The sequence below is a fragment of the Mollisia scopiformis genome (genome assembly GCF_001500285.1).
Source record: "Mollisia scopiformis unplaced genomic scaffold LY89scaffold_12, whole genome shotgun sequence".
Classification (NCBI taxonomy): domain Eukaryota; kingdom Fungi; phylum Ascomycota; class Leotiomycetes; order Helotiales; family Mollisiaceae; genus Mollisia; species Mollisia scopiformis.
In genome coordinates, this window is record NW_017263592.1 from 1,144,101 (window position 1) to 1,171,244 (window position 27,144).

The following is a 27,144-nucleotide window of genomic DNA, read 5'->3' on the forward strand; positions in this document are numbered from 1 at the left end:
AACAAATGACTAGAGCAAGGCTTCTCCAGGGTCGTGAGCCAAACGCAATGAAATAGCGCGGGGCAGCGGGGTGAGGTGAGGTCTAGTGACTTAGATGTTTGGAAACTAAGCCGACCCAGGATCATGAGGTTTTCATATAAATAACATCCAAGTCCTTTCTTCGCACTTTGGAAGAAATATTGCAGATTCCTATAATCGATTCACGTTTCCTTGTCCCACCATGGCTTCAAGCGCTACCCCGCCCGTGCTCTCTCGAGACGCGGCTCTCGAACATCAACCCAAAAAAGGCACATACCAAATCGTGCTCGCAAATCCATACCTATTTGGCGTCGCATTGGTACTTCCCTCTTCCCATGCCCAAAATTCCTCATTAACAAAATTAACGACAGTTCTCCTCGCTCGGCGGTTTCCTCTTCGGTTATGACCAGGGCGTCGTATCCGGTATCCTAACCATGGAATCATTCGGCGTCGCGTTTCCAAGGACATATCTCGATAGTGGGTTCAAGGGATGGTTTGTGTCGACTTTGTTACTTGGTATGTTTTTCTTTCAAATTGAAGATAGGTGTTGATATGGTGCAGCTGCCTGGTTTGGATCTCTCCTAAATGGCCCAATCGCGGATCGAGTTGGGAGGAGGAAGTCGATTATGTTGGCTATCGTCATCTTCACCATTGGCTCTGCGGTCCAAGCTGGTGCTGTCAGTGTTGCGATGATTTTCGTCGGTAAGTGGAGCGAGTTGCTGATGATACTATTGCAAGAGACTCACGTCAGGACAGGGAGAGCCATTGCGGGTCTAGCGATTGGAATCTTGACTATGGTAGTACCGCTCTACATGGCGGAAGTCTCTCTCCCCGAGATTAGAGGCGGTATCGTAGTTCTTCAACAACGTAAGTCGTCCCTCCTTTTTCTTGGCTTGTCAACCTCACCGGCGTCTCCAGTGGCCATTACGATCGGAATCCTGTTCAGCTTCTGGATTGACTACGGAACGAACCATATTGGCGGAACTCGCTGTGCGCCAAACATCCCCTATACAGGCGGAACAACTGGCTCTCGTACCTTCGATCCAAGGTCCGATGTAGGACCACATGGCTGCACAGGACAAAGCGATGCTTCGTGGCGGGTTCCGTTCTCTCTCCAGATCCTGCCTGGACTTATCCTTGGTATCGGGATGATTTTCTTTCCTGAGTCTCCTCGCGTAAGCTTGTCGTTATTCTGCACATCTTGAACATTAAGCTGATTGGAAAAAGTGGTTAATGAAACAAGACCGGGATGATGATGCTATTGTCGTCTTATCCAAACTAAGGAGACAAGCTCCCGATAATCCGCTTCTGCTCGCCGAGTACGTCGAGATTCGAGCCGAGGTTTCGTTTGAGCAGCAATTCATTCGAGAAACTTATCCGAATGTTTCTGCGCTGAAACTTCAAGGGATACAGGTTAGTTCCCAGATCTTCATTTCTAGGTCAGATGCTGATGAACAGAACAGTACTGGAGTTTGCTTAGCAATAAGTCGAGTTTCAGGCGACTGGCTATTGGTTGTTGCATCATGTTCTTCCAGCAGTTTATAGGCTGTAACGGTGAGTTCTCCGTGTTTTTTTGTGACTTTGAAATCCGACTCAATTTTGCGCAAAACGCGCTTTTTGCGCTGTCAGCGTGAATCGCGCGGATTGCGCGGATTGCTGAAATTGTACTGATATCCAACAGCCATGATCTACTACGCTCCAACTATCTTTGGCCAACTGGGACTTGATGGCAACACCGTATGCCTCCACGCACCCGAAGATCAAACTTTCAACTGACAAGACAATAGACCTCCCTCCTCGCAACTGGCGTCTACGGCATCGTCAACTGCCTCAGCACCCTCCCCGCACTCTTTCTAATCGACAACGTGGGTCGGCGACCCCTCTTGATGTGCGGAGCATTAGGAACGATGATTTCGCTCGTCATTGTAGCGGGTATTATCGGTGCTTATGGTGATGATCTCGTGAACCATAAATCTGCTGGCTGGGCGGGGATTGCATTTATATATATTTATGATATAAATTTTTCGTATTCCTTTGGTAAGTTCTGATCAGAGTGGAAGATGAAGGGAGATGCGCTGATGTGTATAGCTCCCATTGGATGGGTTTTACCTTCTGAGATCTTCAATCTGGCGATCAGGTCGAAAGCTATTTCGATCACGACTTCGACTACTTGGATGTGTAATTTGTAAGCCTCTCTCTCTCCCAGAACTAGAATTCGAAGTAGGTAACAAATGAACAGCATAATCGGTCTCGTAACACCGGATATGTTAGATTCCATCACATGGTAAGCTCCGTTGCCCTCCTCGCTTGAGCCCCCTCGCTTATTTCACTGAACAGGGGCACATATGTTTTCTTCGCCGCATTTGCTCTCATCGCCCTTGTGTTCGTATATTTCCTCGTCCCGGAAACGAGAGGAAAGGTAAATATCCTGGTCTGAAACATACCATGAATCGGAGCTGATATGTAATATAGGCTCTTGAAGACATGGATGCTGTGTTTGGTGATGCGGCTGCGCATGAAGAGAAGCAGAGGATGAGACAGATTGAGGCACAGCTGACCGGACAACATATCCACGCTATTAACAAGGACAAAGTTGTGGATGAGGAGCATGTTGAGTAGGAGTTTGGAAGCGAGATGAAAGAAAGAAATTGAGGACTTGGCAACGCGGATAATGAACATCTAGCGAAGGTGTTGCAATAGCGTACAGCTTGAAAGAAAGCATTGATAGAGACAGAATAGAGCTTTTCTTACTTTTCATAATCACATTTCTTTTCTATGCTAAATCAAGCTTAGACCCCCACCTCGGTTCTTCAAAGCACAAACTTAACACCCAATCTCTCCTTTGTCGCCTCATACAACTTTGGAATCCTAGTTTCCTCGAACTTCTTTCCCTCTACTATCATCTCCACCAAGCCCTTGGACGACAAATGAATCACTGGCATACCATGCCCATTGAACCCAGCAATGATGAACTGGCCTTCTTTACCTGGGACCGCACCAATGTGAGGCAGACTATCCGGCGTATGACCTTGTACTATTCCTCCGTCAGCTTTCATCTCCTCTCATCACAATCAGAGTCAAAAGAAACACTTACTACCAGTCCAAGCCATATCAACTGTCTCCTCATCCTCACCCTTCTTGAAAGTACTGAAATACCTCTCCAAGTACCCTTCAAAATACCCCTCCGCAGGCTTGATCATAGAACTATCATCCCAATCTCCTAACCCACTTCCATCCTCCTTATACGTCCGATTCGCGCCACCCACAACCACACCACCATCGGGTCTCTGAATGAGATAATCGAAACCACCAAGCGGGGGCTCGATAATATAGGTGCTATCCCATCCATTGCCCATCCTCTTCACCTTACCATCCTCGGCAGAAGGCTTGACAACAATATGCGTACAAAGAGCTTTCCTCGGAGCAATGACATCCTTATACTCCGGCAGTAAACCAGCCGTATACCCATTCGTAGCAAAAACCACCTTCTTCGCCCTAACGTCCCCCCTCTCCGTCTCAAACCCCCAATACCCCTCCTCATCCCTCCCCCCACTCTTCAAAACCGCCGTATTAGTCTGTAAATTAACCCCTCTCTTGACACAAATCTCCAACAATCCAGCAAACAACTTATACGGCCACAAATGCGCCACCTCGTGCTGCCAATCCCCAATAACGCCCTTAACACCACTCTGCTTCTCTGCCTCCTCCCCCACAACAACCGTGTAATCCTCCGCCAGATCAGGACATTCAGCGATATATCGCCCCAGAACATCTTTCATGAATTCCACGGTCGCAGGATCTTTCGTCACTGTATGACCTCCTGTCAAAGTGAAATCACACACTATGCCTTCTTTTTCAATAAGCGATTTCATCGCGTCCATATGCGCGATTTCAAATAAAACGATCTCTAGACAGGCTGCGATACCATATTTCTCGATGAGTTCCGGGAACGGAACGCTCGGTCTGAGATGGCCTCCTAATTTTTACCCCTCGCGTCGTCAGCCCCTGAGATAAGCGAGAGTGTGTGAAAGGGGGAGGGGGGACGAACCATTGCGTCCGGTGGCGCCGGAACATATTTCTCGTGCTTCGAGGAGGACGATGGACGGTGGTGGTGAAGAGGAGGAGGAGGTGATGAGGTGGTAGGCGGTACTTATTCCTGCGTAGCCGGCGCCGATGATGAGGATGTCGGTCTTTTGGGGGAGGGAGGCGGTTGAGCGGTGGGTGTCGAGGGGGTGGGGGTTTGTACGCCAGAAGGGGATGGTTGCGTTGGGGACGGGGACGGGGAAGGGGAGGTGGGATTGTGTCATTGTGAAGGGTTTGTGATGGAGGAGTTGGAGTAGTTTGTGGTGGATGTGAAGTAGCAAGATAGAGAGCTAAGGTGGGGTGCAGTACGTAAAGTCAAGCATTTTCTTAGGAGACACACAAGATTTTATATACAGAATGTATATTATGAATCGCACACGTAAGTTGGATATGAAATTGTTTGTGACATACTACCATTGCGAATTGGATGGATGGTTCGTTCAAAGATTACCGTTGCCTTGAACTATTGGCAGGGTCGTTCACGCAATATTTGTGGTTGCCTGAGCTTGATGACAATTCGAGGATTCGGGATCGGGACATCACAGGCTACGGAGGCACTTCCCGTGCTGCTCATGAATATCTTGTCTGCCTACCTAGGTCGGTAGCCTAGGCGCGAGACCACTGCAGGGGAAAGAAAGCGGCGCGGCCTGAACACATCCGGAAGGTGGTTGTCGATCTTGCCACTGACGACTACTCAAGTATTTTGACTTCGTGACTTAACAAGTGCGAGCCTCAACGAACAATAATGAGACACGATATTTTCGTCCGGAATATTAACTTCGACATCAAAGCAAGGCTCTTAGTGATTATATAACAGCCCTATCGCAGTTGTCTCCCAATTCGGACAAAATGATCAACACGGCATGCAAAGATTCCCCGATGTCAAAATCTCATTACCTCGAGCACAGACAGTTCATGCCAAAACCTGGGGAAGATAGTGCGGCTGGATCTCGTTTCGACTATCGCTACCATTGCCGAGCTGGGGTTTGCATTTAGGGTGATGTTTCAACGATGTTCCGTAAATGCTTGACGATAAACTCTGTTTCCGAACTGTGGCTGAGGAATGGTCACGAAATGAACGTAGATTGGATGCCTGGGACAGAAAACAGAAAACAGAAAACAATGGTATTATCGCTGAGAGTATCTTAGCAAACATCGTAAAACATCGAACATATCTTCGTGGTATCCCGTTCCAGTCCCTGCCTGATCCTATCCGCTCGCTGTGCAAAATCCAAACAATGCAACAAACACTGATCTGTCATATCTTCTGTCATAATCATAGCACGTCTCTCTCCCCGCGAGAGACTGCTTATCTTCCATAAATCATTAAGCCCTCTTCGAATACATCTCCACAGCCTCAAACTCAAACGTAGCATGTTCTCTCCCCGCCGCTCCCTGATACCCAATCGCATGCGGCAAGTGCTCGAACAGTAAATCCTTCTTCTCCTCCACTTTATCCTTCTCTTCCTCGCCCAAAATCTCGATCCGCGCAATCTCCTCATACGGATTAACCAGCGTCCATTCCGCTCTCTCAAACCTCCGCTTGACATCAGGACAAAGACCTACGAAGCGGAACTCGACACTCTCGCCTCCATACGCCAGCAAAGTCTTCTTAATCGCTTGTAAGGCAGCAATCCCAGAACTGTCAATAAAAGACGTAGAAGAAAGATATAAAACAACGATTCGCAGACGGGGGATAAACGTATCCGCATTATTGACCCCAGCCCTCTTCCTCAGATCCCGGATATGTTTATCCATCCTCAGATTCCACGGCCGATCCTCTGGCTTCGCTCGCGAAGAAGGGATGCCGGCTTGGTAGGTAAGCACTGTGTCGATTACGTGTCGTTTTATTCTGTCTGCGTTGAGGAACATGCAGTCTGTTTCTAAGCGGACGACTTGTGTTCCTGCGGGGATGCGCTCGTTGTGTGCCCACCAAGGTGGAGTGACGGCGCTGTATGAGGTTTCAAGATCGCTGGCTTTGACTTCTGATGGGCGGGAGAACATGGTTCGTAGTAGGGTGTAAGCGATCATGAATCCGAGCGAGAGGCCGATGCCGATCAGGGCCGTGGCGAGCATGGTGATGTTGAATGCTAGGATGAAATGGACGAAGTCGACGAAGGAAAGTTTCCAGTATTTGTTGATAATGGCTTGAGGGGGCATTTTAGAGATGATGGCGACGATTATTACGGCTGAGACGGTGGCTTGAGGTAGGTATTGGAGGAAGGGCGAGAGGGCGTACATGCTGACTAGGACGGTGGCTGAGGTGAAGAGACCAGCGAGGGGACTTCGAACACCTGAGGCGGCGAGGACTGAGGTTCGTGCGATGTCTCCTCCTCCAACGGGGAGTGCACCAAAGAAGGAATTGACGAGATTGGTAATGCCTAAGGAGAAAAGCTCTTGGCTTTGATTGATCGAGTATTCGTGCTCGTTGCCAAAGGCTTTTGCGAGTGCTACATGCTCTATAGATATCGAGCCGAAGAGGATAGCGCTTGAGAGGAACAAGTTCTGGACAAGCTGTAGGTTGGGTACAGTTGCCGTTGTGATGTTTGTCTTGATTGGTCCTAGAATTGCCCACAGAGGTTCTTGGAGATTTTTGTTGAGAAGGAAGCTGATGAGTGTGTAGATTAGGAGAACGAAAATGGTCCTGCTGTTGCAAACTATCCTCAGTACTTCACTCTTGTGGCCCCATTTGCCACCAACGAATTGTAAGAACGCCAGAATGAGGATCGATGTTCCGCCGATACCAACTGTAATCGGTTTGATATTGCTCAAGGACTTGAGAATAGCAGGCATCACTGCCATAAACGAAGGAGGGATTCCCATCAAACCTAGAATGGTTGGAATCTGTAGTGTTATGGCGACAAAGGATATCCCCATGGTAAATCCAATCGCCATGGGTATCGATACAAAGTCGAATATGAATCCAAGGTTAAATATGCCAAATATCAGAGACCAAATGCCTATACAAAATGATAGCGCCGCTGCAACGAGTACTGGAGGGACTTTGAATTCCTTAAATCCGAGGAGGACTTGGCCAGTCAATATTGCTGTCGTTGATGTTGGTCCGACACTGAGATCTAGAAGTACGTCAGAGCGACTCTGTACAAGCTATACTCCACATACCTCTGGACGTTCCCATAAATGTGTATATGATGCCAGGTAGCCAACTCGCCAGAAGTGCTTGCTGGATCGACACACCCGCAAGTACTGAGTACATCATAGCTTGTGGTATGAGCAGCAATCCTGCCGACTGTCCAGCGATCAGATCGGAGATGAGCCACTTCGGTACGTATGCTGGTATCCATTGCACGATTGGGACTTTGTTGCTGAGATATCTTCCCGTGCCTGCACGGATTCCTCTTGCTCCCAAAACCACACCTCTTCCAAGTCGCACCCAATTTGCATCCTTTCGGAATTTGTCCGCAATCTTCGTGCCCAAACCCATCTTCTAGTCGGAGGTATTCTCCCGTCCTGGCCGTGAGGGATGTGTCGATGGTGCTGAGATAATATATAGATGTTGTAGATGTTGGCCTCGAAGGCGAATCTACTGGATCACCGTGAATACATATAGAACTGAGGTCGCCGAGATGCTGAAGATACTTTCAGAAGTACGATGTTAAACACAACAAAATAGAACAAGAACGATCCAGCCACGAGTCAAATTGAGTTTCACGGCAACTCTCTTCACGCCCCACCATGCAAGCATGGAGATCGTATACATTCGGGAGCTTAAAAAAGGCCCGGATCTCTCCACTACACCTATCCTCAGCCACAAAGATCTTCGTGGGCGCCATTTGAAGGGGTATGTGAAACAGAGAAACAAGCTTCTCCAAGGTTTGAACAAGGGTGAGATCTCGGACAGTGACCTCGCACTCGGACTCGGAAAAGTCAAAATATGCAAACGCGAATCCGACCAGTGAGGAGCAGCAGCAAACGCACAGGTGAGAGGGCTGTTTGCACGGCAGTGCAAAGCCTCAAACGCGTAAGAAACGCGAATCTTGGGATAACTTCATCTGAAGATTCTCGTCAATGGGGAGTGTCAAGAACAGACAATGAAATGAAACGCAGCCGAAGACGGGGCCGTAGAAGTGGTAATGTGATCAAAACTGCTCATGCACTGTGAGAAACTCCGAATCGCTTCACGATCCGATCTTCTCGTACAAGTGAAGTCATCGAAGCTATTCCGATATTCAGGCGGGATGAGCTTGAGTCGTGGTGGAGTATTTTTGGAAGATCGTGTTGCTGATGTGTCGGTGATGGGCTGACATTGAACTTGCTGGCCGGGCCCGCTCGGCAAATTGGCGTGGGAACCCGATGAGGAACGGCCAACACAACATCGGATGCTCTTCAGTCTCTGCCACAAACTCGAGGAGAAGAACCTGAATGGCTCTGAAAAGACAACTGAACCACGACTAGTTCATTTAAGGCTGGAAATTGTCACTGCCGGTGCTTATCTAGATTAATTGTCTGCAGCTGTTACTGCGATCAACAATTCAAGGCTTTGAGCGTGCTCGTTGTGCACGCTCATGACAGTGCTCATTGAGCACGCACACGAGCTGGTGCAGGTACGTCGTTCAATAAACAATCTCTATACCACAATTGCTGACCAAAAGACAGAATGATGAAGATACCGAGATTCGTTTGAATCCATTGCTCTCGATTCTGAGAACAATAGGAAGCTAGTTCTTGTCTTGGGTCCAAGGCCTTTTGACTCCCACTCCTTTATAATTCGACAATGAGGACGGCAAGCTAACAGGGTACACGAAATACATACCTGACCTCCAAGATGCTTTCCACATTCTATGTTGGTTTATACGTCACCAGGTTGCACTCCAAAATCGGTGCTGTCACTACATGTCTTAAAGCAGGAACAATAGCAGGTGAACTTGGGCAAGGCTCGCTGCAATTGTCTCTATCCTTCACCGTCGACTTTGCTCGCTTTCGCACTTCAGCAATTGGGACAAGACTGTTTGGCACGTGTAAGCTGGATGCAACAATCTAGGGGTAGCTAACTGATGTCTACCAATTTGCATTTCCTTGGTGGGACAAAGTAAGAGACAATGAATGCGCCTAGTGTCGCACAGGTTGGATGCAAACATTTCATGATCAATAGCAATCAATTGACTTATCGTGCCATCCAGTGATGAGCTTTTGACTGCGGCTCTGGAGAAATTAAAGAGAGGAGCTGTGGTACTTGGCCAGCTCGGCAAAAAGTCACGCAACACGAGTGCTGGGAGCGAGCAAGATGAGCCTCATATCACATTAACTGTAGCATAAGCAGCAACGTGGAGTTCAGAATACTATTTTCTTTGCTTGGGTCAATGCAATCTGCGATGAGTTGAACGCTCGTCAGCATTTATCCACTGTCATCTTTTTCTCAACAAGCGGTAGATACCTTTCCCGTCCGTACATCATATATACCACTCTCCTGGAGTCTCCATTCTTGGCAGAGCTTTCCTCCTTGCATTGGAAGCCGCAATCCTCAGGAAAAGTTTCTCCATCAGTCTCTAATGTCCGAAAATGCGGGGTTTACCCCTCACTCCGAACATTTCGCTTATGTGCTGCCCCACAACTGTAGTTCGTAGGAATTGAGGCTATCTTCTCTTGGCCTAAGTTCGTCCTTGCCCTGCTGATCCACGTGGATATTTATGTCGGTGGATGTTCTCTTAACCGGTTTTGGTAAAAGTTTTCTCCCCAGGATACACTTTTTATGACGACTCTTGTGGAGGTATAAGTATTGGAACCCTGTTGTTAAACAAATTCTCTTCGAGTCTTGGCACGTTCTCTATCTACCAAATATACAGGCAAGCATATACAATATGTGGTCTACTTGCTTGCTCTCATTCCTCTCTCTTCTTTCACTTGCTCTCTGCAACGATGGACTCGTCGTTCAAACAACAGTCGGCGAGATCCACGGCTTCATCAACGCCAGCTCTCCCCTCGTGCGCCAATTCCTAGGTGTCCCATACGCAGAGCCTCCACTTGGCAACCTGCGATTTGCGCCTCCTCAAACCAAGTCAAACAATGGTTCCATTAACGCCACTACATTTGCACCATCATGCATGCAACAATTTAGCAACAGTTCAACAATCTACACTGTGCAAGTTCCTCAATTTCTGATCAATGGGGGTAATTCGGAAGATTGTCTTTACCTGAATATTTGGGCCCCTGCTTTGAAAACGGAAGCTCCCCAGGAAGTGGCTCTTCCGGTGTTTGTGTATATCCCAGGTGGAGGATTCACGAGTGGTGGTGCGAATTCGATTGCCAAGTTCCCTGATAGGTGGATTCAGAGGACGCAATCCCATATCGTGGTGGTCATGAAGTGAGCAGACATAAAAAATCACCATATGATATAAAAACTGATAAATGCCTTCAGCTATCGACTGAATGTCTTTGGCTACCCGAATGCCAAAGGCCTGACAGATCTCAATCCAGGTCTTCTCGACCAGAGAAAAGCGTAAGTACCATTCCCATCAAGAGAAATGGTATCTCTGACAACTAAAAGCGTCGAATGGGTCCGCGACAATATCGCCTCCTTCGGCGGAGACCCCAAACGCATGACTCTCTGGGGCCAATAAGCCGGTGCTGCATCCGTTGGTATCTACGGCTACGCCTACCCCAACGATCCCATCGTCAGCTCTTTGATCTGTGATTCGGGCTCAGCAAATCTCCTGGGCAGTACCGACACGACGCAATCCAATTTCACATTTCTAGCGGGACTCGTAGGATGCGGCGGTCTCGATGCCCAGCCCGAATTGAGCTGCATGCGAAATGTTTCTGCGGTTTCGATTGAAAATGCGTTGAGCAATTATGCGATTAGTGGGATGAAGCCCGCTATTGCGTTCACGCCGTTTCCGGATAATAAGACGGCGTTTGGGAATACGACGGATAGGGCCGTGAGGGGACTTGTTGCTGATATTGTAAGTTTATTGTTGATATGGAGGGTAAAGAGTTGGTGCTGATTGAATAGCCTGCGATTTTGGGAAGTAATGCGAATGAAGGTGCTGGATTTGTGTCTTATACCCCGAATGGGCCTGGGTCTGCGGCTCTTTTTGCAACGACTGAGAACATTATTGCTTGTCCTCTTGCAGAAGAAGTGAAGTGGGTTTTTATATCTGTGGTAAGTACGTCTTGCTTACAGTCGCAGGACAAGAAACTTGGTTGGATTACCGACATATCGGTACCAATACGCTGGAAACTTTTCAAACATCTCTCCTGTATTTTGGATGGGTGCTTATCACAGCTGTGAGTTTCTGTGTTCGACATCCATCTTAAAACGAATACTAACTCGGCCGCCAAGCTGAATTGCCACTTCTGTTCGGCACTCATGATCAAGTCTTCAAGGGGCCATCAACAGCACTTGAGTACAATGTATCACATGCAATGGAAGGTAAGCTTTTAGTTCTCCTCTATCGAATTCAAGACTTGACGCCTTTTTCCAGCACTCTGGCTTTCATTCGCTTCGAACCCGAGCGGAGGTCCGGCAAGATGGACTGCAGAAACAGGATACTTTGCATGGCCACAGTATCAGCAGAACTCGAGCTCGATGTTACTCTTTGCGCGTGAAGAGACTGTGCAGCAGCTGGTTACTGGCGAGAGGATTGATGGTAATTGTACATTTTGATGGGAATGGGGGAGCTCAACAAAATGGCAAGAAAGTGTATAGCGCGTTGTTGTAAGAAGTTTATTAATTTAGACAACCACCATTAACCAAACTACAACCCTTGAGAGCTGAAGGTATAAGTCGATGTGAAGTTCTCCTTCAGCCTAACAACCACTATTGTACTTGCCAGAACCTCTACTTGATTATTAAAACGTAGCAGAATACTTCGGAAGTTTTCTTTCAACCAGCTCTTCCGCAGGTTCCGAAATTTCATCCAGAACAACATTCTTCGGGCTGCCGTTTTGAGCGACAAACGTCACAAAGTGGTGCCCACCAGCTGAATTCTCACTTATACCAACCCGTGAGCTGGGCGATTCTTCTTTTGACTCTTCGAAAAGATCCCATACATTACCAATAGCGGGACCAGTTTTCGCCAGCTCATGCTCAAAGATATTTGCTGCCAGACCAGCGACCGAGACAATCACTTGTTTCGAATGCGTCTTTCCTAGGCTTGTTTTCCACAGCGACACACCTAAGATGGACCCGTTGAAAATGATAGAGAGCACGATAAGCGTCGCGAGAGTGAACAGCGGCGCCTTTGGAATGCGTGCAACTAGCCTCGTAAATCTTTCCTGCTGATCGATATTGTCTACTTCATCAACGGCAATGGCCGCAAAAGAGAGATAATGTTTATGTAAAGTGTCAATCCAGTTTTCGAGAGCGGAATCAACGTCGTCGGACATCGCTGTTATTGCTGCCCCGCTGGTGAGGAATGGGTCGAAATCCAGCAGGGCGGGCAGGAAGATTGCGTTGGCCATATCTTGATCATCGAGCGGAGTGATGTCCGCCGAGGTGATTGATCCGTTGACGTGCGTATACGTGAATTTGACAAATTCTGTGTTGCAGCCGATGAAGTTACTATATATTACGGATCCCGAGATGGTGTAGTGGAAAGGCAAGCCGTATACACTTGGTTGGATCGGAGAGTCTATTCGCGAGACCGTGTAAAAGGAGTTGGAAGTGTTGTTGACGGTCATAATATCTTGCCAACTTTGATCTCTGAAGAACGATGTGACGACACCGACGTTCCCTTGTGTTACTTCTGTGGCCTGGACAATTGGGTCCGAAGAATATGCTGGGACTCCGACAAACTTTCCACAAATGGCCGATAAAGCGCTTGCTGCCGATCCATTGTCGGTTGGCAGCCAGCACCATTCGTCGATGGACTTGCAGAGCGAGCGAACTGCGAAAGTATTAGCGCGATAGTCGATCTTCCCATGAGGTGAAGCTGGGCCGATGTAGGCCATCCGGTCTTGCCCAACCGTGACGGGTATTATTGCCGTATCGGGATCTCTTCCAGACACAACGGAGGCATACAGAACTGTGTCGGTCAAAACAGGTGTCACATCAGAAAGGATGGGTTCTAAGATGCAACTGTAGTTCTGACCAACTGACATCAAGTATTCGGAGGTGCAGTTCTGCGTGAGGGTACGACCATATGGCTCCAATATATGTTGCGTGTCTGGATCGAGGTAGGAAGATGCGGTTGTAAACGATACAGTGGATGTCTCGATGTGCAACCAAGTATCTGCCACCCAGAGTCCGATTCTGGAAACAGTCAGCGTACAAAGTATAAGCAGAAGCATATGGAGACATCATACCCAAGTAGAGTAGATAACAGTACAACAAAGCCAGTGTCGGAGAGAAATTTGGCCTGTTTCTCTCGACGACGAGAAAATATATAGGAGACATACTCCCACAGAGACCCCAATGTCCCGCTCTTCAGATTGAGGAGCAATGACAACTGGTACGGCGTCAGTAGCTTATCGTATCGAGCGAGCGATGAATGGGATTCCAATTTCTGGCTCTCTCGATACCAGATTAAAGTCGTTAGAAAGCCGGGCAATAGTAGAGCGATGCTGCTAGTCCAAGATGCAACTGTTGTGTACCGAGTTGCGTCGAAGTCAATGTAGAATGCGTTCGGGTCCGAGCCGCTTTCGCTGATTGAGAAATTGGTTTGTGAGCTCACGGATGGCTGTACTCTATAGACCCCTAGCAATGAGACTAGGACTGAAAGCAAAATGAGTAGTGGAGCTATGGCAAGCAATGCCGCCAACACAAAGCTCCGTGGAAATCTGTGGAGGCTATGAGGATTGGCTAAATCGACTTTCCGTGATTTGAGTTGATTGTGTTGAGTGGTTACCACAGATGGCGAGCTCTGTGATAATGGTTCTGAACTTTTGACATCATCCGTAGGAGAAAGAGAGCTGTACGTATGACGCTTCCATCGGTAGCGAACGAGCCAAACGACTAGGGCGATGACAAGAACAGGAATTACAACGCTGAGCACAACTCGCCAAACACCTGATGCGGTACTTGCCTCTCTATCTCCGTATCCAGCCTGTGCGACGAAACTTTTGATAGGAGGCAGTTCTGGCCTCTGATCTTGCTCTCTCAGAGACGTCAACATGACCTCGACCGTATCATTCAGCATGGTGTCAATTGGGTATTTCTCATCCAGGTTGTACAACTCTAGAGAAATGGACCACGACCCATGCGACAACTCGTTGTAGATTGGTGACCACCATTGTGACAGATTTAAGGGGTAGGAGCCGGCAGTGCCTGAGATAATGAAAGTAGCATCGTCGCCAAAGCCTTGATCGTAAAAGTACTGGCCGGTATCCGCAAAATCGAGTGGCGTAGGGTCCGGAGGAACAATTCCTATAGTCGATACTATGAAATTTGCAGGAACCCCGTCGGTTGTCCATGTGAGATTATAAAGCTCATCAACAGATATCACTTCGCCAGAGTGTGGCGAGATAATGTTGAACGCAGAGGTAGCCATGCATAGGCAGAGAAGTGTTAGAACCAAAAGTCGCATTGTCGTTATTTAAACCTGGCCAAGAGTTTCGAAAGGGTTAACAAGCTCCTAACTGCATGCTCCTCCTATATACTCTACAGCTTCACGAGACTAACGCCCACCCACAGGCATTTCTGGAGCCATTTTCCGTTGGAGCAGTGATACCACGGTCCAGAGCCGAATGCCAAGAACGGACAGTTCAGCTTGTGACTCTGTCGCGGGTTATCATTGGACGTCGAACAAACTGATACTTGCGATTTTGCGCCTCAATTGCGGTGCCAAGTCTATCAATCTCAGAAAGGGTGTGTTCGCACGGGATCGAAAACTTTACAGCGAATTGCGAGTTTCTGGTCAAGCGTGGTGGATGCATGTTGTATATTGAATCGTATTGAGGCGTCGGCAACCCATTTCCATGTTAAGCAGGACATCGCTCACGAGGCTGCGGTGGCACAGCATCCTATTGCTCACTGCCGGCTAGGGTCAGCATCCTTTTAAGCCACAACATTAAATAAAGTTTCAACGTCTCAATCCGGACGTGCTGTTACCTCCCGCACGGCAAGTTTGTTGTACATGAGTCTTGTACAAGACTACAAGTAGCTGCATGTCGCAGTTTTGTGCTGATTTTACTGCGGATTCCGAGGGACAATACTTCTCGGTAGCTGAGCGAGCGATTCAGCGATATAGACTGGGTTCCATTGAGAAGCAAAATAGATAATTGTTGAAAGATGATAGTTGAGGTGTTTGACGAGCTGAGACGAGAGTTGCCCATGCTCACATTTCTCGCTAAACCACTTGAAGTCTAGTGGCTGACATGACATCAAGATCGTCCTTAAGAAACTGTGTTGACTGTCTGCAAGTGAGTCTCCAGAGTAGCGCAACAATCAGACTTCATTTATAACTGCTCTAGTTAAAGCAGCTCAAGAAGTGTATAATATCAAGTCTCACCGTTTATCCTCTTCTTGCACTCAGATTTTTCACTCCTCCCAAAGACGAAACCACCAGCTAGTCAACATGGCAACCTCAAGCTCCAACGTGCAGCTAGCACTCACGACTGCCTCCTCACTAATGGGCATCGTCGCGGTCTCCGGTGGTATCTACGGCATGGCCAACCCGCTAGGCTTCTCCTCCACACTCGGCATCCCCATCACATCCTCCACATCGCCAGCACTCCCGTTCGTCTCCTTCGCCGCCGCGAGGAATCTAGGTTCAGGTGTAACGATGCTAGCTCTCCTCGCTACAGGACAGAGGAAAGCTGTTGGTACGGTGTTGCTGTGTGGTACTGTGGTTGCGTGGGGTGATGCTTGGGTTTGCAATAGTTCTGGGGGAAGTGGAGATAAGACGGTTGGGCATGCGGTTGCAGGTGTTATTGCAGCAGCTTTGGGCTGGGGGATGAATTGGGTGTTTTAGGTAGTAGAGGGAAGGGAGGGAGAGAGGGGGTGGTTTTGCTGAAGGGGAAGTGCTGGTCAATCTCTGCTCTTTTTGCGGCTCATAATACCTCTAACTTCTAAAATACTACAGCTATGTATGTAAATGCTATGTTGTTCCTTGCAATCGTGATTGTGTGAAAAGCAGTACGTTAATTAACTTTGATTAGGTAATCATCTTATGACATGCTTTAAGATCATCTCAAAAGTAGCAGATATTCATACCTCTTTGCAGAATCAAGAAACTCAGATCGAGAAACACCTCCAATATCTCCGAATCCTTTCTACGGGGATAGGTGCAACGCCAAGATTGACATCGCGATAAGTCTTTTAAATATCCTACCTGAAGCTACACCGGGTGAAGAAAGTTCAGAAAACCATCAGGGAAGCTTGGCAATGTAAATCAAGATCCAACAAGAATGACAAAAATTTACTTCGCTTCGCTTGCAAGGAGAATCTACCACAAATTATCAGTACGCTAGTGCCGAAAATTTGGATCGCCTGTGAAAATGTGCTAGGAAATATCCTAGTAGAACTATCCGTATGTACGGAGAATTTACAAACTTGTTGTCGGCACGAGTAGCCAGTGTACAGTATATTATAGCATATATCACTCGAAAGTAGACGTTCGTGGTTCAGTGCAAGGACCTTCCTTACGTTGAGACACAATTGGAAGGTAGCTTCTGGCGCCATGTTTTACATGTTTCATTCAGGGGCATGTGTTCGCAGAAGAAATGTGATTATATTCAATAGTGTACTAATCCCTCGTTGAATCTGCTCCCATGTCTCACCGCTGACTAGAGTGGCGCAACGGATACAAAAACTGAGGTCAAGTCTCAATCTTTAATAGGGGCAAAACCCGAGGGCCACTCCCGGAGGTGCGCAATCATTCGCGCCTGTTCCGGGCGCGTAGCAACCTGTTGAAAGAACTTTAGCGTCGAAACTGCCATAGATTTGATAAAGCCTACCATCCTCACACTGACAGTAGTTTCCAACTCCCGCGTCAGGATCAGCTCTGAATCAATGTCTTAGTGAATGGTCTTGAGCGCGGATTCTGGTATGACACTTACGCATTATAGCAAGGGCCGACGTAGGCCAAAGTAACCACACTGAGTGATAGCATTGCAATAGCGATGGAGATTACGTTCTTCATTGTGGATGTTGAAGTACTATAATGGTTGTTGTTAGTACCTGTAAAGCATTTGGGGACTTATATCTTACTGGATGATGCTTTGGAAGTTGATCTTGAGAAATTCTAAGAAGTCTTCGAGGACAAAGGTGTTCGGAAACTAGACTGTGCTGTTGAGAAAAGAAAGTCTTGAAGCTTGTTGGGGTCAACTCTCTATATATAACCGAAGCAAGCTGACTGTGCCATCCAAGACACTACATTAATGCCAATCTAAGCATACCTAGTACGTAAAAGGGTGCCCTCTCACCTCGGTCGTATCGGTCGAAAACGAACGAAAGCGAGGTGCAGTATACGTAGTATCCATAGGGGATTACTTTGAGCTTTCAATAGCACTGAGCCAACGAGCCATGCACATGCATGCAGTGAGCAGTACCAGAAATCACATTTGGCAACAGCTCATCAGCCAGGCCATGTAGTGACAAGCATCGAGCATTCGATATACCTCCGTCTGATCTCCGCTGGCAGCTTAAACCGTCAGCTTCCTCTTACGCACTCGGTGTCCGATTTTGGACAGCTGCCAGACATAAACTTCGTATGGGCAAGGAAACGAAAGTTACGCGTCATCAGATAATCGTGTCGGATGTGGTCATCTCAATTTGCCAGACCTCTCAAATCCACCTAATGTCTGCCTCACTGAGGTCCAGGGCTGGCGTCTCAGGTGGGTGTTGACACCTCTATGAGTCTGCTTTATTTACAAGCTAATTTGACGACTTCATAGCGGCAATCTCAAGACTGGCACTTGAATTTGAGAATTGCCAGCGGTAGTGATTATATTTTGTGTCAGAAATTGGCTTTCAGGATTGGTAGACAACAGGTAGAACCATAAATGTCTACCAGCATTGTTACAGCTTACCTTCATCAACGGCTGCTACATTCTCATGCCAAGTGCAACGACTGAAGTAAGTATGCATGATATCAAGAAGGAGAAGGAGCAAGGGCTTCTGGAATAATAGCCGCTTTGGTCAAAGCACAATACAGGTACTCAGTGAGACAGAGATAAGTGCTTATCATATTTCATGCGGTGACTATAACGAATGTGATTCGAAAATTGCAAACGAGTGCAGAAGTACAAAGAAAATTGCAATGAGCTCGACTTCCACCCGTATTCTTCTTGACATTCCTTCCGCTCCCAAGTTCACTTCCAACACACCGGCTTTTCTGGGATACATGAAAACTAATTTCTGATGATGATGTTGGCAGTAGCTAACGCTCTCCTTCTCACCATCCAGATACTCTTAGTAGCATGTTGTCACGCCATTTGCAATAATGTAGTAACACAAGCCGTTGTTAACGCTGCACTGTTGAGAGGGATCAGTGATCAAATTCAATCCCAAGCTTTGACATTTGTTGCCACAGCGGCTTTGCGAAAAGGAAGTCCATATACTTACTGCAGTTTGGCATTGGGTAGTCTCAGCATCGTTATAATCGTCGTAAAACGTGCAGTTTCCGAGAGCGTTGCCGCTTCCTGTCTGACATTCCTGAGAAAGTTGCTGCTTTAGTAATGTTCAGAGTATAATGAGGGTGGTCATCGTGGGAAAACACGTACACCTTCGATATAAGGCTGCTGTCGCTGGACTAATCCAGATCGTGCGGGAGAAGTCGGCGCTCGTACAACTCTTGACGTTGGGGCTGCTGTGACAGCAGGCAATAGGGAGCTGCCAAGAACGTAAATTGAAAGCGCTAGGAAGGCCTTCATCTTGATGTCTACTGAATTGAATTGAAGGATATTAGAAGAGGTTCCCAATTTGAGTGTGTCTGATGATGCTAAGATGTTGATACTGTAGAGAAGGAGTGATACGGAGGAAAATGTAGGATATCAAGCTTTTTATAGTCGGCCACAGTCAACAAAACAGCTGAAGTCTTTTTACGTGTAAGAGATTGTCCATCCCTGGTCCGCAACGTTTGATTGTGGCATCAATATTGTCTTCTTTGAGTGCACCCGAGGTTGACTGCCAGACTGCTCACTCGGATGGCACAGTACCATGTAGCGCTTGCTGCTGAAAAGGACGATTTATGCAATCAGCAAGACATTCGACACGAAATGTAGCATCATACACAGTGGCACAGTGATCATGCTACAGTTAGTGGTGGACTCAAGGCACAGCGCTTACTTTGGTGGAGGGATGTGAACGCAGTAAAGCCTGTCTCGGACTATACAGACTGCTCACAAACTGTGGGTATAGAACAACTTTCCTATAGAGTATATGCATTAATAGGTGGTAGAGATTTCGGAGCTGTCAAACTTCCATATCCTGTAGATACGTTATAGAAGGGAAGGTTTGTATGGAGGGGAAGTTAATATGGAGCCCCAAGTTTTATGTAATCCTTCTTGCACTTGAAAGACTAGCGCAGCCTATGGATATACCTGTATATCCAGTGTTATTCTGGTCATTCCACCACGCCCCACTAAAGCTCACTCAATCATTCATGGGTCATTCCATACGAGTTAAATTTAGCTGAATCGAGCAAATTCAAAGCCATGTATAATGTTTACTAAAGTTCAAAACTATTAACAAACACTAGAAGATATCAAACGCATTCTCGGGCTCCAAGTAACAATCTCAAACTTTGAAATTGTCAAAACCCAACAAGAAAGTTTAAATATTATGGTGACCACTCCTTCAATCTCCCCACAAGCTGTTGGACTTCCACATTTATAAATAAGCTATTACCGAACCACACCCTCGCGACATTCTTGTTTCCCAACAAAGCCTCCGATTAGCCTGTTCTCGGAACGAGGTACTTCATTAGGTCTACCAGTATCCTTGGTGAGATTTAGTCCAAGGTTTCACAAATGTGCGATGTATGACAACTTATAATCAATATCACCAATGCATACGCACTCAGCAATGCTACTGTAAGAGATCCCGAGCAATATATTGGGCAACAACTTGAATAGCATCAAATAGGAATATGAATTGCGATTATCATGACATAAAGAATGTAACCAAGTGATGAACACACTGCATCCCATACTGGTCTACGGGTACTAACCTGAGGCTCAAGCAACAGAAGACATAAGAATCTGGTGTAGCATCGCATATGCACTTGCTGTGCCAGTTCTGTATGACACACCTCTAAGTCCATAGGAGAATGAAAGCATAGCCCGTTCAGATGGAGAGAAGAAGTATGTTCCTTGGAAGGAATAAGGGTGTTCCAGAAGTAGAAGTATTATCCCAAACAGTAAGCGATTCGCTCGATTCGCTAGTGAGTGCGATAACAATTGGCTATTGAGTACGATAACGATTGGCTGGTCAGATAAAAGAAATATAAGTCTGCGAGCGCTCTCACAGCGGACGAAAAAGCCGAAACTACAGTACGTAATAGAGTAAGACTTTGGCTATCCACTGAATTAATTCTTTCATTTTTGCGGCTTTTTTAAAAATCTGAGACTGAGAGTTGGAACGAAAGTGTTTTTGGCACTTCCTTCATTAGTCCGGGCTTTTTTGTCTACCGCGTCACACTCCAGCGAGAGCGTCTTTGCCCTGTAAGCACTCGCTCCTAGGTGACGTCTTCTTTCGAATACGGATGGGTCTATAGAAAACAGTCTGTAGACAGGCAGCAGAAGTGATGTCAGCCATACCTTTACCAGCTGATTCTCGCCGACATCAGACTGAGGGCGCGTTGCTGCGAGAATTTCGTGAGGGAAAATCAACATGTGGTATGTCAGAGATTTGCAGAGGATCGTGGACGATCAAGAAACAGCATCACAATGTTCTTCTCGATGCTCTTTGTCTCATCTACAGTCATGTATTTTCTCATGATTTCCCTCGCCTAAGAAATAGTTTCATTGAGCACACATGGAAGGGTTATTGATGTCGATATTCGACAGCAAATCTCGCATGCTCTTCATAAAGTGATGTCTTTGATGAACTATCTACTTGAAGCGGTACAAGTATATCTAGCAGAGTATCTATACCATCCAGTCTCAGTATTCAGACCAAACCAAAGCACAACCTCAATGCTGATTCTTCTCATGCATCTTCCTATAATGATTCCTCGAAAGCACCTTCTTACAACCCGGAATTCGACAAGGGAACTCAGCCTTCTCGTGCTTATCTTTACGATGCTTGTTATAATTGTACACCTTCCCGTAGTCGCGATTACAATCGTGGCAGAATGTGTTTCGGGGTGCTCTTGTTGACATGTTGAGAGATCGTGGTGTCGAGTTGCTTGATGAGGAGTGCGCTGTGTTTGATGAAATTGTCAAGGGAGAAAGGGAACTTCCGTAGGTTGGAGACTTCGAAGAAATGTTGGAGTTTGTTCCTTCATTTGAGCGTACGACGTCCATTTCTGTCGCTTCCAGAGCAGTGTGCGAGGAGATTGTCGGATGAACGCTTAACGTGGGTAATGGATTCATCGGTACAATATGTACGAATTGCTTGAATCCAAGATATACTTCTAAGGCGCGGTAATTTTGCTGGACTGAGTAGGTTGAACTCCAGTAAGCTTTTATGGACCGTAGCTGAGACTGTACGTTCTGCGTTGTGAAGGGATCCCAGTGAGATATCTGAATAGGGATTAGCAAGACCATGTTAGTTGGAAGATAGATTATCGTACTAAGGCATGATTAAGTAGGTGATCGATGAGACTGGAGAAACTCGGCATAGATCCTTGGTTGATGGCTACTTCTACACTTGACTTCATTTCTGACAGGTGCTCTGAGCTGAGAACTATACCAGTCTGGAGAATATGTAAGACATGTTGAAAAGCTGCTTGCAGCACGGGCTTTTGCAGGCTTGCTTGATTGTATATAAGAGGAAGGATTGATTCTGAGCCAGTGCTGGGAAGAAGAGACCGTAAGACTGTAAACAATCAGCACGGATTGGTGCAAAGGAACATTGTGGAGTAGACTTACTTATGAAGAACAGAATCATGATACAGAAAATGGCCCCTGACGCAAGCGATTGGAAAACTGGCTCGAACGTCACCACAGGGGTGGGCTGAAGCAGGGAGAACCTCCTCGAAAATTCGTCAGGGTCATCTTCTCGGCACCCAGGTGCCATAAAAGTCGGTGCACGAGCACTTTCTCCATACTCTGTATCCAAGTTCCTCCGACCGCACGTGTGTTTTCCGTGGCTGGCCTTCCAACGACTTTGACTGGCCAGTAGTCCATTTTCTTCAAAATCTCCACTACCTTGGGGATGTAATAATGGCGACATCTTGGCCATCAAGTTCATGGCCATGACCTGGAATAACATGCTTGTAAGCTGATCCACTTCGGGTGGCATGTTAAGATCCGAGTCGCCAGTAAGTGTGACACCCCAGAGGACGAGGGCTGCGCGGCGAAAGTCTTGCAAGCTGCCATCTTCGGAGCTAAAAATCCACTGCCAACGTGCTAAGTCATTTAAGAACTTCGCTTGGGAGTCTGATGATTCGCGATCGCGAAGGCTTAAGACATTAGACATCGACTTCAATATCGTCAAGACCATTACAGTTTCCCCCACCTTTCTGGACACTTGGCCCCGAGTTAGCTTTCGCAGTATGCTCATGCCTACTTTCCAGGCTGGCCGCTTAAGTCTCTCGATGCCGTGTGCCCAGCCAGGTAAGACATGCTCAATTTCAAAGGACGGAGCGAATCCTGAGGCAGGTGGAGTTGTTACCTTCATTATGATTTCAGAGACGTGGGCATGCTCGGTTGCGAACTCAGAATGAAGCTGTCGGAGCAAATGCTCAGATTTCATCTCTTCTGCTGGTGTCAGGGCGAGTTCCTCGAGCGTCTGTATCGCCTGCAGTCGCTTAGCATCACTTGTTGCTGCCTCTGTGCTCAAAACAAAAATTGCATCTTCCAAGCTGGCGCCTTTTGCTAGTAGTAGCCGAATAATCTGGCGAGAGCTGGACTTGGCAGCTGACTTGGCAGCAAGACTTAGTGCTGTGCCTTGAGAAGTTGTCGCGTCCACAGCGGCTCCAGCGGCGAGAAGACAGCGGACAAGTTTCGCATCGCCCCTCACAACAGCAATCGTCAACCCTGTCATACCAAAGTACTGATTCCAAGGGTCGTCTACAATCATATCAAGATCAAACAAGGGCATGACGGCCTCGCCGTAGGTGTTGTGAAACGCGCGGAAATCTTCAAGAATGTGTTTGACTTGGGGTACTGATCCGTTACTGACAGCCGTGAACCAAGCCGCTTCAAGGGAATTGTATTCGCCTTGGAGGTACCTCAGAAGCTTTTTTCGATGGCAAATTTGATCTGTTTCCAGGCTGTCTGTCACTAGATATCTGACTTGAGTAGCAATATCGTTCCAGAATAAAATGACGTGGTCGCCAGGTGAGTAAATAGAGTCTTGGTATGTAGAAGCGTCTTGGTAGGTACATAGAGGAAGTGGTGAGATGTCATTAGATTTCAGTGATGGCATCTCAGTCGAAGCAGTAGCGATGGACTTCTCTGCCTTCAAGTCTCTCAACATGTTGGAAGATGGTGTCTCGGATGAGGTTGCGGGTTCAGGCGGGTCGGCAGCGAACGTTGAAATGATGGAGAGAATCGTCTCTTCGACGTCAGTATCAAGAGAGAGTTTCGAATGTTCATCCGGTAAGAGGATCTCGTTGAAATCTTGCTCGTGCTCGGATTTCGAAGTATCTTCTTCATCCATCGCAGCCTGGACGCCTTGCTCGATAACATCGAGGTCGTTTTCGATCAAACAGGACTCGATAGATTGCCACCTTTCGAGACTGATATATCCATTCACGTACAGCCAGTGGTATCCAAAGCTAGAAAACGGCTCATGATCCCCCAAGAACCCGTCAACAAAAAGGCAAAGCTCATCCCGGAGAGGTCCTACTTCGAGCGACTTCAGAACTGAGGAAAGTTTGTCGTAATATCGGAGAAGGAGTAAGCCATCCAGCGTGTACGTTGTTTGGTTGCCAGGTCCGGGCAGTGGCAGCCACCCATAGACCACGGAGTAAACAGATTCATACAGGTTCCAAGACATGAAGTCTACGTTCATTGTGTCACCAGCCTTGCGGACTGAGAAGATGAAAGCTCCTTCTAGGAGTAGAGGATCAGGGTGGCACTTCCATTCTGAGGACCACTCTCTATAGCTCCGATCGCCAAAGGAGTACCCAGTATACAGGGAAGAGGCTGCATTGAAGGCTACCGCCTCTGTATTCAAGCTTACAAAGTCAGCAATTGTTGGAACTTTGGGTTTATGGTTGCCTACTTCTCGAGCTGTTCCTGTAGAAGAAATCCTTTCAGAGAGCTGCCTTTCCTCGTGCACGGGCAAAATTCCTCGTCATTTTCCTCATGATTTTCATCGATGGAAATCTCAAGAGGGTAAGATGATGAGCTGAGAGGCATTTGCACACCCCCATCAGGCACCTTCCGGTCAGGCTGAAGCCATGTATAATCATTGTAGGAGAAGTAAGAGTGATCCATTGCAAGACGGAGATCGAATACTTTCCGAAAATATTGATTGTCAATAGAGAGGAAAGTTCTCGAGAAGTGTGGGAGTGAGGAGGGAAGATACCCGGAAGATGTTGATGAAGGAAATGAGTGATGCGGCCCGCGCCTCAGCCACAGATTCCTAATGACAGGGGTAAGGCCTGCCGACCCGTCATATGTCGATCGCAAGGTGCGCAAGCAAGCCACAGCGCCCGTGCTTGGATTTAGGAATCGTCAACCATTTATTGGCCAACTTGGATTGGCAAGCACACCCAATCCTGAAACTGATTCAATGGCCTTTTAAGTTGAGTAATGGCATGGTTCGGCTCTTGAAGCCACATCCGATTCCTAATTCCTACCTACCTACGTTTTTCGTGAAAAGAAGAACCCGAAGAGCACGTGACGGATCGATTCCTATTCCCAAGATGTCGGGCTCTGTGGTTGGATTTGGTTATTCTTTGATATCATGGATGATATCGTGACATACCACAGTGTGTGTGTGACTTACCGAGATTCCTAAATCCTAATTTTAAACACGAGATTCTAGTCGAGGTTTCCCACCATGGAGACATATATCTCATGCCTAACGCTTTCAATTCAACGAGAAGGGTCTTGAGTAAAGTTGTCAAACAGTTCCTTGCCATCAAAATAATCTATTGTGCGCTTTTAACTTGCAGGGAGCCCGCAACAGCACCCAAAATGGCGACCTCTTCAAGCTTCAAGCCGATAAAAGCGCAATTTCAGAAGTTCGAAATCCTCAATGGCGGACACCGAAATTTATGCTAACCATTTTCAAGGAAAAGCTACATATCAAGCAGCAGTACCCATTCGCAATCTCGTTTAGACTCCGAATCGGCAAAGACATACTCTACGCAAGCCACTGATGTAGAAGTTGAGTTAGAGACCTCTGCGAGTTATTCGGTTTCTCAGGCGGAAGCACTTCGCGGGATTGGGGCTTGGACGGAGCAATATTCCGGGGAGTACTGTTCATCTCATGACTTCAACATGGAGCTTCGAGAGGACGAAAATAAAGGTTGAGCATCACTGTATACATCAAATGAACAGAGCATCATGAAGGAGATGGCTCTTCTCAGTGAAACTCGCTAAACCCAGGGGGCTCGCTTAGGGCTGTTTAGGCAGTCACAGGCTATTCTTCAGATCTTCAGGCACCGGCAATCATCACTTCACGCAAATGAAACATTGCAATGTAAATTGATTCTCTGCACAACCCAAAAGATTCCCTACCGACTCCTGTTCGATAATGCTAGCAAACGCTCCGATCCCAAAATGCCAAAATCCCATGGATATCAACCGTACGCCGGAACCTGCCAGGTCTTTCTACCCTCCACAATTGGCTCGCCTCTAAGAATATAGCCACCCTTGACAACTAATGACGACGAAATCGTTGTACCGATGCGGGACGATGATGTTTCATCACCCCGCATTATGATAGATCCCTCGAACCCTCGACCCCTCGAACCTCGACGACCCCTCCATCCTGACCCCTCCATCCTGACCCCTCCATCCCAACTACCATTCCGTCGTAATTCGTCGACCTCTAAAGGCCCATTCCTGCAAAGACAATCAGCTTAACTGAACACAAAAGGGCAAATGCAAGTCATAGGAAGAAAACATACCAGCATCATCTCCATCATCATCACCACCATCATTGTTCCCTCCTTTCCGGGGTTTGCCAGCCAAAGAAAGCGGTGTCCTCGAGGCCAAAAGGGCAACTCGACGCACGGCTGCAGAAGCCTGTGCCTTTTCAATGCAAATGTGCGACATAGCGAATAAGGAGGCGTCGATAAGGTACTTAAGGAAGTGGTAGCGGTAGCGATAGCGATAATAAATTTCTGGGTTCTGGCTGTAAGATCTCCAAGCAAGCACAAGATAATGAAGTGAACAAAAAAGAACCAGAAAACCACCAACATCTTGACTATTATATATCAGACACCAGACCCCCAAATCGCGCATCTGCGCGATGTGCCCTCCATCCAAACCAGTCCGCACCGCAAAACCAGCACAAATGACTGAACAATGCCCTTCTGAACGGTCCTCAGTCTCCATACCTCTCCAGGCACCACACTCTAGCTCACCGACGCACCGCCTCCCCTTACCCTGAGCGATGCGCCCTGCCAGGCTAGTCGCGGTACCGAATACCCCATTTCACTTCAAACGTCCCTCAGATGAGGGCGTTGCTAGCTAGCCAGCTAGGGCGAACCATGGGGAGGTTCGCCCAGGGGAGAGGGGCCTGCTGGATCGTGCTTGACTCACGGGTTCACTCACCGAACAGGACGAAGGCTCTTCGCCCTCTCACTGGGCGCTGGGGCCGCGCCCTGATCTTCGGGGCAGAGAGATACAGCATCGTTTTGAGATGAGGGACTTTTTCTAGGTGCGAATGTTGAGATGGGATTGTGAAACATTTAATGGTGGCAAGAAAGGACACACGAGCCCTGGGCTCCGGCGGTTCCTGCATGAGTTACAGTAGGGCTTGCCGAGAGCGATCTCGCCGCTGTGTGCCACAATCGCGGGGAAATTTTGGGTTGGCTTGATTACTGGTGCGAGGAGAGTGAGTTGAGACGGAGT

At 47.4% G+C, this 27,144-nt stretch overlaps 11 protein-coding genes across 11 annotated transcripts; 3 read left to right on the forward strand and 8 right to left on the reverse strand.

Annotated features, from left to right (window-relative positions):
• Nucleotides 1-43: 43 nt before the first annotated feature.
• On the forward strand, nucleotides 44-2,760 carry LY89DRAFT_646265 (putative MFS sugar transporter). The gene is made up of 13 exons (XM_018211921.1): nucleotides 44-337; nucleotides 390-534; nucleotides 580-720; nucleotides 775-885; nucleotides 937-1,193; nucleotides 1,246-1,431; nucleotides 1,482-1,572; nucleotides 1,700-1,755; nucleotides 1,806-2,055; nucleotides 2,107-2,203; nucleotides 2,258-2,302; nucleotides 2,356-2,437; nucleotides 2,491-2,760. The coding sequence occupies exons 1-13, from the start codon at nucleotides 221-223 to the stop codon at nucleotides 2,635-2,637; spliced, it is 1,725 nt and encodes a 574-aa protein (XP_018071469.1). The 5' UTR covers nucleotides 44-220; the 3' UTR covers nucleotides 2,638-2,760.
• A 56-nt stretch (nucleotides 2,761-2,816) lies between these two features.
• On the reverse strand, nucleotides 2,817-4,325 carry LY89DRAFT_707443 (FAD dependent oxidoreductase; the record flags this gene model as incomplete). Its single annotated transcript, XM_018217609.1, has 3 exons — nucleotides 2,817-3,052; nucleotides 3,113-3,994; nucleotides 4,067-4,325. The coding sequence occupies 3 exons, from the start codon at nucleotides 4,323-4,325 to the stop codon at nucleotides 2,829-2,831; spliced, it is 1,365 nt and encodes a 454-aa protein (XP_018071470.1). The 3' UTR covers nucleotides 2,817-2,828.
• Nucleotides 4,326-4,860: 535 nt separating this feature from the next.
• Nucleotides 4,861-5,342, reverse strand: LY89DRAFT_72402 (uncharacterized protein). The gene has a single exon (XM_018218862.1). The coding sequence runs from the start codon at nucleotides 5,255-5,257 to the stop codon at nucleotides 5,015-5,017; it is 243 nt and encodes an 80-aa protein (XP_018071471.1). The 5' UTR covers nucleotides 5,258-5,342; the 3' UTR covers nucleotides 4,861-5,014.
• LY89DRAFT_72407 (uncharacterized protein) lies at nucleotides 5,343-7,771 on the reverse strand. Its single transcript, XM_018218868.1, has 2 exons — nucleotides 7,225-7,771; nucleotides 5,343-7,178 (listed from the first exon to the last, which is right to left on the reverse strand). The coding sequence occupies exons 1-2, from the start codon at nucleotides 7,544-7,546 to the stop codon at nucleotides 5,428-5,430; spliced, it is 2,073 nt and encodes a 690-aa protein (XP_018071472.1). The 5' UTR covers nucleotides 7,547-7,771; the 3' UTR covers nucleotides 5,343-5,427.
• Nucleotides 7,772-9,920: 2,149 nt separating this feature from the next.
• LY89DRAFT_707445 (carboxylesterase-like protein) lies at nucleotides 9,921-11,753 on the forward strand (the record flags this gene model as incomplete). Its single annotated transcript, XM_018217610.1, has 7 exons — nucleotides 9,921-10,423; nucleotides 10,478-10,536; nucleotides 10,681-11,021; nucleotides 11,072-11,202; nucleotides 11,249-11,346; nucleotides 11,402-11,491; nucleotides 11,544-11,753. The coding sequence occupies 7 exons, from the start codon at nucleotides 9,921-9,923 to the stop codon at nucleotides 11,723-11,725; spliced, it is 1,404 nt and encodes a 467-aa protein (XP_018071473.1). The 3' UTR covers nucleotides 11,726-11,753.
• A 241-nt stretch (nucleotides 11,754-11,994) lies between these two features.
• LY89DRAFT_540798 (uncharacterized protein) lies at nucleotides 11,995-12,546 on the reverse strand (the record flags this gene model as incomplete). Its single annotated transcript, XM_018208169.1, has 1 exon — nucleotides 11,995-12,546. A coding segment is annotated over one exon (552 nt), but the record flags the coding sequence as incomplete, so codon positions are not given.
• Nucleotides 12,547-15,428: 2,882 nt separating this feature from the next.
• On the forward strand, nucleotides 15,429-15,980 carry LY89DRAFT_685072 (uncharacterized protein). The gene has a single exon (XM_018215012.1). The coding sequence runs from the start codon at nucleotides 15,576-15,578 to the stop codon at nucleotides 15,969-15,971; it is 396 nt and encodes a 131-aa protein (XP_018071475.1). The 5' UTR covers nucleotides 15,429-15,575; the 3' UTR covers nucleotides 15,972-15,980.
• An 851-nt stretch (nucleotides 15,981-16,831) lies between these two features.
• On the reverse strand, nucleotides 16,832-17,141 carry LY89DRAFT_734109 (uncharacterized protein; the record flags this gene model as incomplete). Its single annotated transcript, XM_018219876.1, has 3 exons — nucleotides 16,832-16,905; nucleotides 16,957-17,003; nucleotides 17,059-17,141. The coding sequence occupies 3 exons, from the start codon at nucleotides 17,139-17,141 to the stop codon at nucleotides 16,832-16,834; spliced, it is 204 nt and encodes a 67-aa protein (XP_018071476.1).
• A 1,271-nt stretch (nucleotides 17,142-18,412) lies between these two features.
• Nucleotides 18,413-18,873, reverse strand: LY89DRAFT_734110 (uncharacterized protein; the record flags this gene model as incomplete). Its single annotated transcript, XM_018219877.1, has 3 exons — nucleotides 18,413-18,475; nucleotides 18,566-18,670; nucleotides 18,724-18,873. 3 exons carry the CDS (start codon nucleotides 18,871-18,873, stop codon nucleotides 18,413-18,415), a joined length of 318 nt encoding a protein of 105 aa, XP_018071477.1.
• Nucleotides 18,874-20,991: 2,118 nt separating this feature from the next.
• LY89DRAFT_782321 (uncharacterized protein) lies at nucleotides 20,992-24,646 on the reverse strand. Its single transcript, XM_018222567.1, has 4 exons — nucleotides 24,338-24,646; nucleotides 22,036-24,290; nucleotides 21,738-21,982; nucleotides 20,992-21,687 (listed from the first exon to the last, which is right to left on the reverse strand). The coding sequence occupies exons 1-4, from the start codon at nucleotides 24,550-24,552 to the stop codon at nucleotides 21,136-21,138; spliced, it is 3,267 nt and encodes a 1,088-aa protein (XP_018071478.1). The 5' UTR covers nucleotides 24,553-24,646; the 3' UTR covers nucleotides 20,992-21,135.
• A 1,132-nt stretch (nucleotides 24,647-25,778) lies between these two features.
• Nucleotides 25,779-26,573, reverse strand: LY89DRAFT_782322 (uncharacterized protein). Its single transcript, XM_018222568.1, has 2 exons — nucleotides 26,196-26,573; nucleotides 25,779-26,130 (listed from the first exon to the last, which is right to left on the reverse strand). Exons 1-2 carry the CDS (start codon nucleotides 26,530-26,532, stop codon nucleotides 26,117-26,119), a joined length of 351 nt encoding a protein of 116 aa, XP_018071479.1. The 5' UTR covers nucleotides 26,533-26,573; the 3' UTR covers nucleotides 25,779-26,116.
• Between the last annotated feature and the right edge of the window lie 571 nt (nucleotides 26,574-27,144).